Consider the following 17,778-nt stretch of genomic DNA (forward strand, 5'->3'; position numbering starts at 1 on the left):
CTTATAAAACATCAAATTATTAACAGTATGTAAAAATATTACAAAACATTAAGTAACAGACTGATACAAAAAGAGCAGAGGAAAGTAAAGAAAGAGTTTATTTGTTTTGTATTCGTATGTTTAAATATATAATGGAATGGCAGGTAGTTCCCATTCCCTTGGGAATTAGGTGAAAAATATAGCCTATGTTACGATTTATAACATCGTCATCATCATCATCATTATCAACCCATATTCAGCTCACTGCTGAGCTCAAGTCTCCTCTCATGAGAGTGGTTAGGCCAATAGTCCACCACGCTGGCCCAATGCGGATTGGCAGACTTCACACACGCAAAGAATTAAGAAAATTCTCTGGTTTCCTCACGATGTTTTTCCTTCACCATTTGACACACGTGATATTTAATTTCTTAAAATGCACACACCCTTCAGAATCGGAGACAGAGGTCATATCCACTGGGCTATCGTATAACATTAGCTATCTGCTAATAATTGTCCTGATAAAATCAGTCTATTCATTTATGAGATAAGCCGGATCAATAGACAGACAAAAGTATTAAAAATTAGATTTTTGAAATAAGTTATTTTTCTGCATTTAGTGAAAAGCTGTTAATTTGAACTTTAGGTAATGGGGATGATGACTAGGTTTGAATTTATTGATTTTTATGATACTCGGGTAAAGGTCAATGTTATTATTCGGGTAAATAAGGTCAATGTTAATTTTTTTTAATAAATGAACTGTAAACATAATAACTAACATATTGGTACGAACAAATAGCAAAGATATTAGTATTTTTTTTGAACGCCCATATAAATCTAACTATCATTATGTACCTACGACGTCATTAATTCGTATCATTTTGTATGAAGCGTTTTTCAGGAATCCGTGACAGAGCCGCAAATCCCTGTAGCCACGAAAGTAATGATCACAGATACCCTGTTAAATTGCTTTACTAATAGCATAGGTACTTTTAATTTATATACAATTTCAAAAACTATCATCATCCCTATTACTTGTACAGACACTTCATTAGGTATCCATGCAATTACACGAAATATTCCATTCGAAATGTGTTTATGACTTCTGGCTCATATCCCTTAGCTCTGTTGCTAAATGCTAAATGCTGAGCTTTGAACCACACAGTGTTTTGGCTTACAACACAAATTCGTAATCCCCGAACGTTCCCAGGGCTCTAAATTAGTAAATATCGACGGAGCGACAATCGCCGGCGGCTAAGACCAGTTAATAAATAAAGTTCCGCAAACAAAGAGATATGGGACGAGGCTTACACGGGCTTTATCACGATATACGGGGGTTGCTATAGTCGGTTAGGGTGTAGTAAAATTTAACAAAGTGGAAGGACAATGGTCTGGTGTTTGTTGATAGAATTCATAAGCGTCTACTAATGTAAACTATTACAGTTTGTAGAAAATAATTTATTTAATTTTTTGAAACAGAGCAAAAGGTCTAATTAAGTCCAAAAACTAAAATATATTCACATCAATTACATTTAAATAATTGAGTATGGCAACCATACTATTTATACCAATATTGCATATATCGGACAACTAGGGACGCGCACGATACCGAAAAGCCAGTATCGAATCGAATAAAATATCGTCATTGAACTACACGTATTCAATGACATCAGTTTAATTTCAGTAGAACAAACAATAATATTTATGACGAATTAATATAATTATTTTGAAATATATATAAAATATTTTGATTTTCAAACAAGTAATAGTAATTAATTTAAATGCAATAGGTACACTTATTTAATTTAAATTACTTATTTCTAATCATGACAAAATACTGCTAAAGTTCACTCTTAATTAGCAGCATTTTACATTTAAGTAATAAAATAAACAAAATATAATAGTCAAACATGTTAATAACAATTATTACCAACAGTAAGCCATATGATATATTTTAATAATCAAAGGAAAGGAACAAGTGTTTACAAACGTATTTATTGTTTAAGTATGTTTGACATGATTTTAAATAAAGGTAAAACGTAAGTAAAAATAGTAAGTAATTTCCTGAAGATTACTTATTGATTACAAAAATAACAGTATCGGAATGAGATCGATAATCATTAATCGATACTATAAAGTATCGATACTTTTACGTGTTCCTATGACAAGTCATGCACTATCAATTCAACTGTGAACTGTCAGTCAGTTGTCACATCGCGTCGTAATTTCGTTGTTTTGCGTACTTAAGCGTCTTGTAAATCTTGTTGCATTTTTCCGATACTTATCAACTGATTTTCTGTACCTACAATCTTTTTTAACGACCGCTTATGTTTATGGACACCGATTCTCCCGCTAAACTACTGACTTAAAACACTATTGTATTAAATTCCACGTTGGTTTTTAGATTTAATTAGGAAGGTTCATTTTTATAAAGTATGTATATATATTATCCATGTCTAAGAGAAAAATGGGGATCAAACCTACTTTTTATGTTCTTCGATCGAACCCATATACCCGGCTTCATAATCATGGAATAATTAAGACTTCAATTTAAAAAGTAGGTCTCTATTCGTTGTTGACAAAACATAACCTCTAAAACTTCAAACATAAATATCTCGAATTCCAGACTTCACATAATATTAAACCATGAGAATAAATTGTTAAGAAAATAATTATCTATCATTTTATATTTTTTTCATTCATAGACGCTTAAAAAAAATGTCAGCAAAAATTTGTTTGGAAATAGACCATTGTCCTTTATTTCCTTGCCCGCACTAACTGATAATAATTAAGTCGGGACCCTTTGTTAGGATATCGTTTTGTGTAGTTTTGAGCACAACTGGGTTTTTTATCCTTACCAACTGTATAAAGTGAGTATCTATATTAGTTACTAGCTGACGCCGCGCAGTTTCACCCGCGTGGTTTCCGTTCCCGTAGCAATACGGGGATAATTTATATCCTATATAGGCCTATAGCCTTCCTCGATAAATGGGCTATCTAACACTGAAAGAATTTATCAAATCGGACTAGCAGTTCCTGAGATTAACGCGTTCAATCAAACAAACAAACAAACTCTTCAGCTTTACAGTATTATTATAGATTTCCTGTATTATTAGACTTAAAACTACGTCATCTTCATTGTTGCATAGTACAAAACAAAGTCGCTTATGGCCTAAGTATGCTTAAATCTGTAAAACTACGCAACGGATTTTGATGCGGCTTTTTTTAATAGATAGAGTGAAGAGGAAGGTTTGTATATATAACTAGCGGCCCGCCCCGGCTTCGCACGGGTGCAATGCTGTTACTAAATACACAACAACTGTGAACGTTGTTTATACAAAACATGCGGCCCGTTTTGGCTTCACACGGGTATCACATAAATATTTTACAGGTGAAAGTTTGTGTGTACGTATGTGTTTTTTTGTTCCTCCTTTACGATGGTGCTACTGAAGCGATTTGGCTGAAATTTGGAATGGAAATAGATTTCATAAAACTAAATTCAACGCGGATGAAGTTAAGGGCGTCCATTAGTATTATATAAATGCGAAAGGTCATTCATCACGAAATTTCGAAAACCGATTGATGTACAAAGCCGAAATTGGGCAGGGAGGTAGATTATAGTTAGTAGGTATCCACTAAGTACGGATTCTGCGATAGGGTTGGATTAAAGAGGTTTAAGGGCGGATGAAGGTGACTCGTATGTCATAATAATATTATGTACGTCTGAAATTTTCGAAAGAAGATTGGTCCCAACGTCTAGGACCATTTTAAACACACTTTCTACATTCAGTGTTTCATTTAAATATTTTTGTATATTTGGTGAATTACTGGTTAAAAAGTGAATATTTCCAGAAAGAAGCAATCAAGATAAGGCCTCTAGAAACAGCGGAGAATCAGATAAACAAGTAAAACACACAGATAGAGGAGATCTCTTCCAAATAAGAACAATTTGTTGGTAAAACAATGAAACAGCGCAAAGATGCTGGAACTTAGAACTTTTATTTGTCTTGCAAAGTCCGTAAAAGGGTAAGGGTACCTACCTATATGCTATTTAGTGATAAGGCACAGTTTCTATATATTTGTTAGGAGGTTAACTATAATATTATATTTCTTTTTAAAAAATATTGCTGGAACTTACGTACCTATTTGTAGATACTTGTACCACCTGATGTTGTTTGGAAAACCATTAGATACCCAAAAGATTTTGTACTTTGTTTTCTTAAGTGCTGTGCTTTCCCATCAACCTTATATACCATATGTATTAAGCTTCATCTACCTATAACTTTACTGGCATTTATGGTGATGCTGCGTTCGTGGATATTTTTCTAAGTCATCTCTGTCAAATAGTTATTAGACAATGGGTTGTTATCTAAAATTAGTTGGTAGATTAATCTGTGAGCTTATTGATCTCATTGAAGTTGAGATTTTGAAAATCCTTACTATCTAAACACCATAGGTTAAATTTTTCAGACTACTCAAGAAACTAATGTCCATATATGAACTTGCTAGCTGCAGTAGTTTCAACTGAGTGTCAGTAGTTATTCTTTTGATTCGTCATCATCATATCAGCCGATGGACATCCACAGCAGGACATGTGCCTTTTGTAGGGACTTCCAAACATCACGATCTTGAGCCACCTGATTCCAGCGAATCTCTACGACTCGCTTGATGTCGTCAGTCCACCTGGTAGGGGGTTGACCAACACTGCGCTTTCTAGATGTGGTCACTAACTATGGGCCTCATAGTCACGCAGCGAGCGATGGAACGAGCTTATACTTTGAGTCTCTCTGCGTGATCGAATCAGAAATGAGCAGATTTGCAAAAGAAGTAAAATCACCGACATGACTCAACGAGTCCCAAAGTGGCAAAGGGCAGGGCACATAGTTCGAAAAGCCGATGGACATTGGGGTCCCAAGGTGCTGGAATGGCAACCCCGCACTAGAAAGCGCAATGTTGGTCTTTTAACAGTATCTACGGTATTACAATGATATACACGTTAAGCAAAGAGAGAAGCATTTCTCCGCGAAAAATATATCAGATAACGGTTGGATAATTCCGTAAAGGCGACTGTAAACAGGGCATCGTGGCGCGTCGCACCGCTCGCCGAGCGCATACCAATGAGCTGAGCACGAGATATTGTACCAGACATCCACGCAGATATGTCATAATGAGAATACGACTGTGTCTCAGGGAAATATAATTATGTCATATAGTATATGTATGTATTTAGTAATTGAAGAACTGTAAGAAAAAGAAGCATTTGTCATAAAAAGCATGTCCCGACATTTCTTCACGAGATTTTCAAGACTATTATATTACTAGTGGATGCCCGCGACTTCATCCGGGTGGAATTAAGTTTTTTACAAATCACCAGCACACACACATCACAAACAGCGCGAAGCAGTATGGTCAAAAGGCATGTCCCGACATAGTTGTCTTCTTCCCTCCGTGTTTCAGTTCGTTTCTTCACGAGATTTTCAAGACTATAATAATATTATCTTGGAGATAGAGTCAGTCAATGTAATTTTACTTCCATTAATTCTTAAACTTCTATTATATCTATTTCACAAATCTCAAAGGAAACATAGATATTTAGGGGCTAAAAAGTAGCCTTTGTGTTAATCTAGGGAATAATCTATCTCCATTTTCAATTTCAGCAAAATTCGTTGAATAGTTACGACGTAAAGGAGAAACAAACACACTTACACACAAACTTTCACCTTTATTTAATAAAGGTACTGTTACACGTGCTCTAAAATAGCATGCTAAAAACGTGCTGTTGAGTATGCCCCGTACGAGCATTCTTATCATCAGTTTACATTTGCTAGCAATAAGCATGCTATTTTTAAGTATGCTCCTGAATAAGCATGCTCAAAACAAACATTTCAATTACACATGCTAAATTGTATATATCGCTCTTTGTCTATAGTATCGTGTTAGACAGGGAGAGATTAAGGTGAAGAGTATACAGAATAGGTATGCCGATCGACTAGCATACTCAATAAGCAAACCGGTTCAGACGCGCTAAAAGCACGCCCCGTTCCACCCGCGCAGCACGTAGCATGCTCATAAATCGCACGACTGTTGATTCTTGAGCAAGCTCGAAATAAATATGCTCATTAATAGCAATGTTGCGATACACATGCTAATAAGTAGCAACTGCTCAATAGTAGCATGCTTTCGTGCTTGAAATGAGCATGTGTAACAGTAGCTTTAATGTGATACATTGACGACTACTTATCTGTCTACCATCGACACACATAGAATAGGTAATTCCATAAAGAAAACTGAAGACAGAGGCGCGTAAATAATTCCTTGAATAAACTGTGTCGCGCGCATACCAATAAGTGTACTCGGGACGTCGAAAATATATGGAAGATATCAACGGAGATCTTTAATAATGGAAATATGATTGTGTTTGGGGTGAAAACGATCCGAGGCGTCGTAACTTTTGCGCGTTGATGACGCCCTTCGCGTGTGAATAATGGATGTGTGTCTTTAAGAGTTATTTTATTCTTATGTTATGTATGTTTTATTGTAATAAGTGCGCTCATTATTTTTGTATTAGATACATCCTTAGATTATTAAGTTCCTGGCGCCGGCGAATTTGTGCGCATGGTTTAAGGATGTTTACTATCCGGAAACTATTTAGTTTGTCAGGATAAAAAGTAGCCCTTTTCATTCTAATAGTACTAAATAAGTGGACACTCAAGCAACTTTTTAGATTTGTGTCTTGTCCTATTTAAGTTTATAACCTAGAGTATGAGAATATTTTTTCACAGCTCTGATAAATTCAAAACTACTCCGACAGTTGTTTAAGTTCTAAAAATGTTTTTGTGATGAAGTAGGTATAAATTACATTAGTAGGAATGACGACCCCGTACCGGAAAGCGTAGTGTTGGTTGACCCCTCACTAGGTGAACCGACGATATAGACCGAGCTATACGGAGCCTCTAGATGCTGGCGGCTCGAGACCGGGCTGTTTGACAGTTCATACAAGAGGTATATGTCCAGCAATGGACATCCATCGGCTGATAATGATGACGATGATGATGTACACTTATTAGACAGCACGCAAGATACCTGAAGGTGGTGATTCTGGAACCCATCAGCTACCGTCGCAGACTACCTCAGACGATTACGTCATTCAAACGCATGGCGCACTCGTATCGCTATTACGCGAGTATATTAGTACGAACATTAGCACTCCACTTGACACTTCCGAAGTTAACCCAGCCAAATCCGTAGAAGATAACTCGTTCCAACTGTATTGACCATTCTGGTCAGATTAAGAGGAGAGGTCACTCCTAAGCATTCACTGAGTTGTCTTGAGTGTGGCGGAGTCCGTATCTAGTAGCTTCTGGGACCATGTCATAATAGGTCAAATCACATGTTTATATGTGTACACAGATTAAAAAATAATAGGCAGATAGAGCGCACGGAATACGGCAGTTATGCAACCAATCAATAACAAATACATTCTCGAGTCAGTACGACACAAAGCGTCGCATCAGTAATTTTCAATATTATTCAAGAACAAAGGTGTCTTGTGCTTTTAAATACATATTTTAAAAACTGTTCACAAAAACTAAAGACATATGATGGAGTATTTTTATAGGTTATTATGATATGAATTTTTCGTAATAGTTGTTACGTTATAATTGTTATTATGATATTAATTTACGTAATTGTTGTTAGTTGAAATACAAATTATGAAAAAAGTTTGTATATGCAGATGTCAAGCAGATTTGCTTGACACAAACTTTTTTGTAAAGACTCATTCTGTATCATTCTCTTTTCTGTGGGTGTACAGTACTTTTGATATTATCCTGTTTCTTAGACCAGCTCTTCCTGTGACCTACACAACAGCGCTTGTCTCGTAAATGGGTTAAGTAGATTATTATCGTTTTATCAACTTTGGAACTTTGCCAGACTTAGATTAGGTTAAAGACTATTTCATATTGCAGGAGAATTGCCTAGCCATAAAATACAGAAACTGAATTAATTTAAACGTTTTAACTTAGTACAGTGAAGTTTTGTCTTAAGTCAGGCTTGTTTTAGAATTGCAACATTTTTTTCAGAATTTAATTTTTTGAATGTTTCACGTGAGTTTGAGCCATGTTTCATAATCAGTTAATATGCAACAAATTTTATTTGAATTTTTTAATAGAACGTTTTTTAGGAAGTCTATTTTGTAATAATATAAAATCTCTCAGAATGAGAGGGGGTTAGGCCAATAGTCCACCACGCTGGCCCAATGCCGATTGGCAGACTTCACACATGCAGAGAATTAAGAAAATTCTCTGGTATGCAGGTTTCCTTACGATGTTTTCCTTCACCGTTTGAGACACGTGATATTTTATTTTTTAAAATGCACACAACTGCAAAGTTGGGGGTGCATGCCCCGGACCGGATTCGAACCCACACCCTCCGAAATCGGAGGCAGAGGTCATATCCACTGGGCTATCACGGCTATCACATGTTTTCGAAATATCATAAATTTAAGTTAATATAGGAAACTGTGCTCGTAGAGGACGGTGGTAAAATACCTGAGCTAAAAAAGTATACTTAGGATTTCTTGAAAGCAAGAAAAGCTCAGTAATTCATAAATAGCCTTTTTTAACGGATGTATACCTTCTGGCCACGGGGAGGCAAAAAGTTTATGTCAGACTTAAACCGTTTAAAACCCAATGGTGTTCCGACTGTTCGCCTGACGCCTGAGTCACGGGAACCGGTTATTCATAGTCTGGCCTAGATCTAAAACCCAAAAGCCATACATGCTAATCTCTGTACAACGGTTTGTAATCACCATAGTGGGACTAGTTTGTCTCTTCTAAGACTGAATGCCAAATGAGCCAATAGCATTCCCTTAAATTGGAGACGATTTGTAATTAAACGCACCTATTTGCAAAAAAAATCCATTTTCGTAAAAAAAAATGCAATTAATTTACTTGTATAAGAAAAAATTCCTCCATTGTGCAGAAAAAAAATTCTTTCATTTATTTCCGGTTATGATTCCGCGGGAGGCGAAAGTGTCATGCATGAAAAATTTATTCAAGTCTCATCCGGCCTGGACCTTTGTGTTGCTAATTCAATTTTATTATTTTCCGCTCCCTCTGTCATTAACTACGCTGTAATATATCCAGCGATTTGAACGAAATTATTCTATTAAAGGAAATCTTTTTGCGAAAGAACAGGGAGTTTTTTTAAAACTTCCATACTAACTTGGGATGAAAGGAAACGTGTAGGTAGGCAAATACTTTTCTTCATACGAAGTATTTTTATATCGATACTTTATTAATCTCTGGTTTAAGTTAAGGTATACTTTATAGTCGTAGTTAAAATAGTAATTATTACTTTTGACGCCTCGTTCGTTATATTTGTTAATTTTTACGTTATTAAAATTTTAATTATGTCTGTTAAAATAATGCAGGCTTTAAAAGTTTGTGAAAAGATGACCTACTCCCATAACTACGAGTACCTATGTTTTGTATTTTTATTTTTTTTATTTTCTGTTATTTTTGCTGTATTTTATAAATTTATTTTTCACATCAGTATTTTTATAAATATGGAAAGACAAATTGGACAACTGTAATGTATATTTCTGTAAATAAATAAATATACGTACGCCATAAATGTTCCATAATAGTTTTATTCGATAAACAGCTTTTTCCAACACTAAACACGAATACAAGCATGTTGTGGACTACGGTTTACCTTCACAGCAGGTCCATTTACATTGCTTAATAGCACCGATAGCTTACGACAGCCGGTAGACATTTATAAATACAGCTTGGCTTGCTTCTAAGTTTAGCACGGCGACCGGGGGACGACAAATGATTGAGCGCTGTCATATTTCACACGCTCTCTCACGGGTTTATAGCAAAATAGTGATGTCAGTGATTGATATCGATAATAACAGCCTGATCTTGGTCGGGAGACATTATTTACCAAATTGTGTGGACACGTCTATTATTGGAAGGGATATTATATTTCAGATGGGAATTGAAACGCGGAAAACTTATGTTAGAAATGAGAAAGGGTCATCAAATAATAACGTCTCTTTTCAACACATTGTAATATAATTTGAACTGATGTTCTTGTGTCTCTTACGTTCATTTTGGGAAGAACTACCTGCTATATAGCTATGCTTATTACAAACATCGCTGTTCCCTGCAAAAAATTATGATATAGAATTACTTTAGAAAACATAAAAAGTTTTGTTTTTACTTAAAAAAAATGTTACGCAGTTCGGCTCCTATAAGTGGACTTGTCAACAACTTGAAGTTATGGGATATACTCCCGAGCAACCTGTATAAATGACAAAAAAATATTCAAGAAATTTTGATTTATTCACGTGACAAAAAAATACGATTATTTTTTTCAGTCCAGTAGAACGGTAATGAACAATTTAAGACCATTAAAAAACCATTAAAAAATCGCTTTTTCTAGTTGTCAACTAGAAAAAGTGATTTTTAAAGAACATTCTTAATATATTTCAACGATAGTTTAGGTAATAAAAATAAAATAATAATTTTCTCTTTGTACAAGTTCCCAAGGCATACAAAAGTGTGTATTCTTTATATTCTGAGATTGGAAGTGACAAAGACGTGTTGGGCCTCAGTGTCACGCTGTCATATCACACATGTCACCAGTTTATTTGGTGACAGTTGACATGTCTGTGACGTAATTTAATGTGGTGTGATGTCGCCCTTCTCAAGGTTCTTCAAATTGTTAAATTAAGATCCCTTTTACTACATTCAGAAATTGTTATGCCACTGCTAACCGAATTACTTTCCACAATACTGTGTTGGATCCCTATGTTGGATGCCAATGTTGGATGTTGACTGTAGGGGTATTGGTAATCCATAATAATGATCAGCGTATTCGATTAACCTTGCTGGGTGGGTAAACTAAGCGTTGCGTCAGCCCTTACAACTGATTTTTTGAAAAAAATTTGTGTTTCTCAAGATGAACTCAAGGAGAATTAGCCCAATCTTTTTCTTCCGCTTCTCTCTTCGGGTCCCACCAGATGATACCTCTGCGCTTGCCCTAACCCCCCGGCGGCTCCGTTAAGGTCCGAAGGCTAATTGAAATTACAAAATCCTATACTGACCCCTGCTAGGAATCGAAGAACCTCACTGCTGAGAACCAGAGCATTATCGACTATGCCAGAGAGATTGTCGAACAAACTGAAATCGGCATGAACAAGTTTTTACTGTACTTTGATATGAGATAAGTATAACGATTGCGGTTGCGGTGATGTGTTTCAGATAGGATTAGAACCGCAACGTGCGAACCGCAATAGTAAATGATCAGCAACAGGTTTAATGTACTGCGGGTTATATCATACACGCACTGTATCTACAGTACATAGACGCGATGATCACTGTCATTCGCACGGCTCACGGAACTGACAGAAGATTATATGAAAACTTGTCAAATAGTTGATCATCGCTTTGCATTGGGAACAACTTTTGTGAGCCGTTTTTATGACAAGTAATTTTTTTTTAAAGAATCTCAAACTTAACTTTGAAATCTGACCAATGTTCCCCTGTATATACAGTATATATATCTGCGTTATATACAAGCCGTCAGTACTGGTCATTGTTATTAAAGCTTGATAATTTGAGTCAAACATTATATTACCTTGAGCCCGCCTACTCGAATTGGAATGGTGTCGTGGGTCTTTATACCTTCACTTTTGAGGTCGGTTTGGCCCTATAAATTATTATACCTATGCTAATAATGATGATAATGATGATGATGATGATGATGATGATGATGATGATGATGATGATGATGATGATGATGATATACAACTTTTTGAACTCCCTCTGAACCTCCTGCTTGCGAAGTTGAGTCTCCCGCCGGTGTCACAAGAACAGACACCTTTTTTATTCTCTACAAGTTAGCCCTTGACTACAATTTCACCTGATGGTAAGTGATGATGCCATCTAAGATAGAAGCTAACTTGTTATGAGTAGGATGAAAATTCACACCCATTTCGGTTTCTATACGACATCGTAGCTAAACGCTAAATCGGTTGGCGGTACGTCTTTGCGTTACGTTGGCGTTTATCACATGGATTATATGGACTAATTAACTCCCTCGTAGTTCAGTGGTTAGCCTCAGTGGCTACGGATCACGAGGTCTCGGATTCGAGTCCTAAATCAAGCGATGAGATATTTAATATTGAGTGTTTCTTTCTCTTCAGAGAAATTCTAAGAGAAAATTCTTAACCCTAAAGTGGAACGTTAGTGGTTTTATATCAACAATGCTGCTTGGCAGCAAATAGCATGACGGCAGCATTACTTCTCCAGATAAGCTTTGTCACTAAGCGCTCTACTACAACAACTTCACTTGCATCCATTAAAAAAAAATCTGGATTTAAATTTGGAACGCACTCATTAATTTAAAACAATTAAGGCGTATATTTAAAATTTCAAAAAAGTAACAGCATTAGTTAGTAATTTTTACTTTTCCACCAAAAATGAGCTACATTTTTTGGATTCAAATCTTGAATGTACCTATTAGGGCGACGACGTTCGCCCACGTAATGACAGTAGAATAGAAAAGAATAAAACGGAATTAGCAACACAAAGGTCCAGAGCGGACGCGACTTGAATAAATTTCCCGTGCATGACTTTTTACCCCTACGCCGTGTCTACGAGTTTTGGAGCTCGCGCGTGGAATAATACCAATTGAAACTTTTGAAGGTATTTAAAGAGTATTTCTGTAAGGAATAGCTTTTGTAACTTATTCCTTTTGTTAAAATGTAATATTTCATGAAGAAAATTTTACGATTTAAGACTCATACATTTTTAATATTTAAAATTTTGACTTTACAGCCCAGGACCTAACACTTATTTTCGTTTAGTGAGATTCAAGCAAATGCAGGTGGAATTCATAAGTTAGTAAATGAGATGAATAGCTTAGCATTCCATGGAATCACCCTGTGCAGGGTCCCTCATGTGGCAGAACAGAAAACTGGCTGGTGGAAGGCTTCAGCCGTCGCTAGTTACCACCCTACCAACAGAGACGTACAGCCAAGAGATTTAGCGTTCCGGTACGGTGTTGTGTAGAAAGCGAAAAGGGTGTCAATTTTCATCCTCCTCCTAACAAATTAGCCCGCGCTAAAGATAACGCTTTTGTAATGAAAACGCCGACAAGAGCCTGTTAAACCTATGACATAGGTGTAGGGGTAAGCTCCTTCATAGCATGTTAGCATTCCTCTTCTCTGCTCGTGTTGTTCTCAGATGTTCAGCCAGATTCGCTGGACAGGGAGAACAACACTAAGATATTACTAGCCACTTAATTTACAGCGGTACGACCGGTCGTATCCTTAGCTGCTTTTGTGCATGACTATCGCGTCCCAGGCATGACGTCCGGACGTAAGCTCTCTCCCAATCGATTTACAATTTAAGGGGAAGGAAAACTGGAACTGGTGACTAAAATGTTTGCTTGGTTTGGACCTATAACGCGGCTGTCAAAGGGTTTAGCAGCTTTAGACATCCGTTCTATAGAACTTGCTAGTATTCCTCTCGCACTTAAGGCATAGGTATACCTAACGACATAGCCATTTTTAGGTCAACAACGTTACACAACGTTAGAAGCCACGTAATTTAATTTGAGTTAATAGTATTTATGTATTTGTACAGATAAAAGCCATCCCATCCCGAGAGTATCTTAGTACATAATCCCAGTATCGAAGTGCGGGCAAATAATACATGAGAACGTTACAAAATTCTATTACAGTTAAGACCTTGGGGACGCGACGCGGCGAACCTATTGTCTTATTTTATATAGCTACGGAATTGTTGGCTTAAGCTACAGGCTTGTGGTCTTTTTTGATGAATACATGGCCATGTGACATGTTCTAGCGACTCCATAATTCTTGGGAACGTTTACAGAATGTTTTTTGGTGTTTTCTGTGATTTGTCTAAAGCATTTGCTGTTGTTGACCATTAAACTTTACTTCAATTTTAATTTTATAAAAAGAAATGCCTAAGTTATCTCACTATTGCTGCTGGACATAGGCCTCTTGTATAGACTTCCAAACACCACGGTCTCGAGCCGCCAGCATCCAGCGGCTCCCTGCAACCCGCTTGATGTCCTCGGTCCATCTAGTGTCAGGTCGACCAACCCTGCGCTTTTCGGTGCAGGGTTGCCATTCCAGCACCTTGGGACTCTTCGAACTATGTGGCCTGCCCATTGCTACTTCAACTTCAGATATCCTCATTTCTGATGCTATCACGCAGAGAAACTCCAAGCAAGCGGGCGTCGCCCGCTGAATGACTCTGAGCCTTCTTATGAGGCCCAAAGTTATGCCCATTAGTTATTATTAGTTATCTAAGTTACAACTAAATCTTTACACTTTTTAATAGTTAACAACCACATGGTCCTTCTGATGAAAAGTAAACCAACGCCTTAGCGTTCAAATACAACAAATGTATTCCCAAGTATATGTTCACACGACAGCGTTTTTGCATTTTCAATTTTGGGGATTGGAAATAGTCTTTCGAACGCTTTTTTAACGTCCGATAAAAATCTCTCGTGCGAATGAGGGCTTATGCACGCTAGGCAAGAGTGCTATAGATATTGTGGATCTGTCCTACATTCAATGCTAGGTACACAGTACAATTCCTACAAAACAACACACATGTCAATCTGAGACATACGTGTATGTGGCCAGCTGATCTCTTGCGCCTATAACTTAAATTCTAGACCAAAATATAGCAACGCTTTTTAGCTGTAAAAATAATCTCCAGAATCAACATTTAATTTACATATTTTATATCGTATGGTCAACAATCTTTAGCTTTGAACGCCGAATATTCCAACAACTAATTAACTAAGCAAAGCTTTGCATCATCATTAGGCTAAGATAATGATAATAACCAGGATAGTCGACTTACGAGTAACTTGGTCTCAAGGCGTTTAACCAACTTCTCATCTCCGGGCTACAATTGCTTCATAGAAAGAAAAACTCTATAATACAAAACAGTGGCGTAGCGTGCCTTGGAGGGGCCATGCATCTAAATTACTTGGGGATTAGATCGGAAGCGAGATGATCTTAAGCTTCGTCCATGCCACAATTCCATACAATTACTGTGATGGTGTACTAACTTGTCCCCTATGTGGTCGCACTTTTAAGGCCAAAATAGGGTACATTAGTCACTGGAAAGCACACCAGAGAACTATCCATCCGAGTTCCTTACCCAGACTTGAGGAGTCAGAAGCGTCGCTGTAGAAATCGAAGTGGTGAAAAAGAGAGTAGTGTGAAATCGGCTTTGAGGCATCATCATCACTTGGTGATATTGACTTAACTTATTATGAACCAGAAAAAGTAATAAATAATAAAATCGCAATAGACCAACGAAGCAGTTGACATGCATCATCATCATCATCATATCAGCCGACGGACGTCCACTGCAGGACATAGGCCTTTTGTAGGGACTTTGAAACATCACGATACCGAGCCGCCAGCATCCAGCGAATCCCTGCGACACGCTTGATGTCGTCAGTCCACCTAGTGCGGGGTTGCCATTCTAGCACCTTGGGACCCCAACGGCCACCGGCTCTTCGAACTATGTGCCCCGCCCATTGCCCATTGACATACATAATGTCGATAAATTTACTTTGTTGCAGATCCAAGGCAAGCCCATCATCCTGCAGCGGATACTGCCGAGTCCAGCGATCTCGATCAACCTGCCGCGCTCCGACCGCAGCACGGCAGCGCCGGGCGACGAGAACAGCAACATAATATTCAGTCCGTGGAAAGCGTTCGGCCCTTTCGTTGATACTGTACAAGTTAGTATGGCAAAAAACTAGAAGAATAAATCCAACCTGCCTGATAACACTAACTAGCGGATGCCCGCGACTTCGTCAAAACCGCCTGCCCGTGGAAACCATGCATTTTCCAGAGTAAAATCTATTTCCATTCCAAATTTCAGCCAAATCGCTTCAGTAGCCGCAGCGTAAAAGAGGAACAAACACACTCACACACTTACACACAAACTTTCGCCTTTATTATATTAATGTGATATGATGTGATTAACGAAAATCAAGTCCGCAGTCGCCAACTTCGCTTTGTGACAATCCTTCGCTTAACGCTTCGCTTTGCTTAGCATCGCTTAACTTTGGCTGGTGGGAGGCTTTGGCCATGACTAGTTACCACCATACCGGCACAGACATACCGCAAACCCATTTCGTGTTCCGGTACGATGTCGTGTAGAAACCGAAAGGGATAAGGATTTTCATCCTACTCCTAACAAGTTAGCCCGCTTCCATCTTAGATCACTTACCATCAGGTGAGATTGTAGTCAAGGGCTAACTTGTAAAGAATATAAAAAAAGAAAACCTAGTTAAAAATTATAACTTAATGCGTCCGGCTTAGAGTTGAACAACTTCACTGGCACAGTTCGTAATACAGCAGTTTTCAACAGAGGTCATCTGGTTCGATTCCTAACCCGTGTCAATTTTGGGTTTCTAAATTAGTTTGCGTCTGGTCTGATCTTAGCTAGCATCGGCCGACGTATCTTGTCGGCAGTGATTGCGTAAAGCCAAGTATGTCAGTCAGTAACTTAATGTGTATTAACTGTTTTGCAAACAAATGTAAAGTGTTGGTATTGCATTGACGAAAACAAACAAACTGACAAAGAAGCTGAGGCAACACAACTGCCGTTCAAACCATGTTAAATATCAATTTTCTTTCTACAATCGCTAAAGTTTCAAAAATAAAAAATAAAAAATCTATTGTCTGTAAAGTCGGTTTACTAACGATAGTTGAACGTGACAACGTCATAAGAAAATACTGATGGAATGGTTACATTTTTCAAAAGAAACTGTTCGTTTTTCTAAAATACTGTTAAATAATCTTCATAGACCAGAATATACTTTATCTTGTAAAAAAAGTTGGCAACCCTAAAGCGTGGGAACGACGCATGACGTCATCTTTTTTCGAGTGTGCAGCAGGCTCCATCGAATTATAAGTCGTCACGTCAAAAAATATGACATTCATTATCGAAATGATACATGAATCAGCCTATCATTCAGTTATTTTCCATACATTTTACAATTTACGTAGCGTTAGCCATTTTAGAACGAAAATTTAATAACAACATGGCATGAGCGGCTGTTATTCATGGCATAAATGGTAAATGGAGATCTAATTCATATTCAAAGTAAAGATCCTTCTCGCAGACTTAGCCATAAAATTATTAGCCGTAATTAATCATTGCCTCGTTTCTATTTTGCGCATGAAAGTATAAACAATAGCCCGAAAGTAATAGGCATGGCGTAAACTTCGGGCCAGCGCACACAGGTGGACAGCGCGTGAGAGTATTCGAAAAGATTGCCTTGCGATAAAATTCTTAGTGACTGTCAGAGTACTGCGATCTTCCAGGCTTATTCACTAACTTCGACGTATGTTAGTTAGGACAAATGTCATGCGGTGACGACCCTTTGTGGATATCACATAGTAGGTAGATGATATTTCTCAGTTGATTTGATGTTAGGTTGTTAATAAAGACCAAATTAGTAAATAGGCCAGCAGCTGTTGAATGCTTGTATTTGAATGTCTTTTAGATGAAGCACCTGCAGCACACTCATAGAAGGAATGAAAGAAGAAATGAAAAATTATAAAAAGAAAAACCACAGTGACCAAATAAAAGTCTCAAAAAAATAAAAATAAAGACAACAACAATTCTTTGGTTTATTACCTCAATGACTGATATTTGGTGAAATAAATTATAAATGATGATTTAGAGCAACTGTTGAGTTTATTGGCGGAATGTCTCA

General features: G+C 37.3%; 1 protein-coding gene across 2 annotated transcripts in view; it reads left to right on the plus strand.

The window, feature by feature from the left end:
* Window positions 1-17,778, plus strand: part of LOC112047244 (uncharacterized) — a 350,719-nt gene that overhangs the window by 265,537 nt on the left and 67,404 nt on the right. For both annotated transcript variants that reach the window (XM_024084289.2, XM_052882394.1), the window contains exon 6: window positions 15,628-15,789. In XM_024084289.2, the coding sequence (XP_023940057.2) occupies window positions 15,628-15,789 (162 nt within the window). The remainder of the gene's footprint in view (window positions 1-15,627; window positions 15,790-17,778) is intronic.

Source organism: Bicyclus anynana, chromosome 7, assembly GCF_947172395.1.
Source record: "Bicyclus anynana chromosome 7, ilBicAnyn1.1, whole genome shotgun sequence".
NCBI lineage: Eukaryota > Metazoa > Arthropoda > Insecta > Lepidoptera > Nymphalidae > Bicyclus > Bicyclus anynana.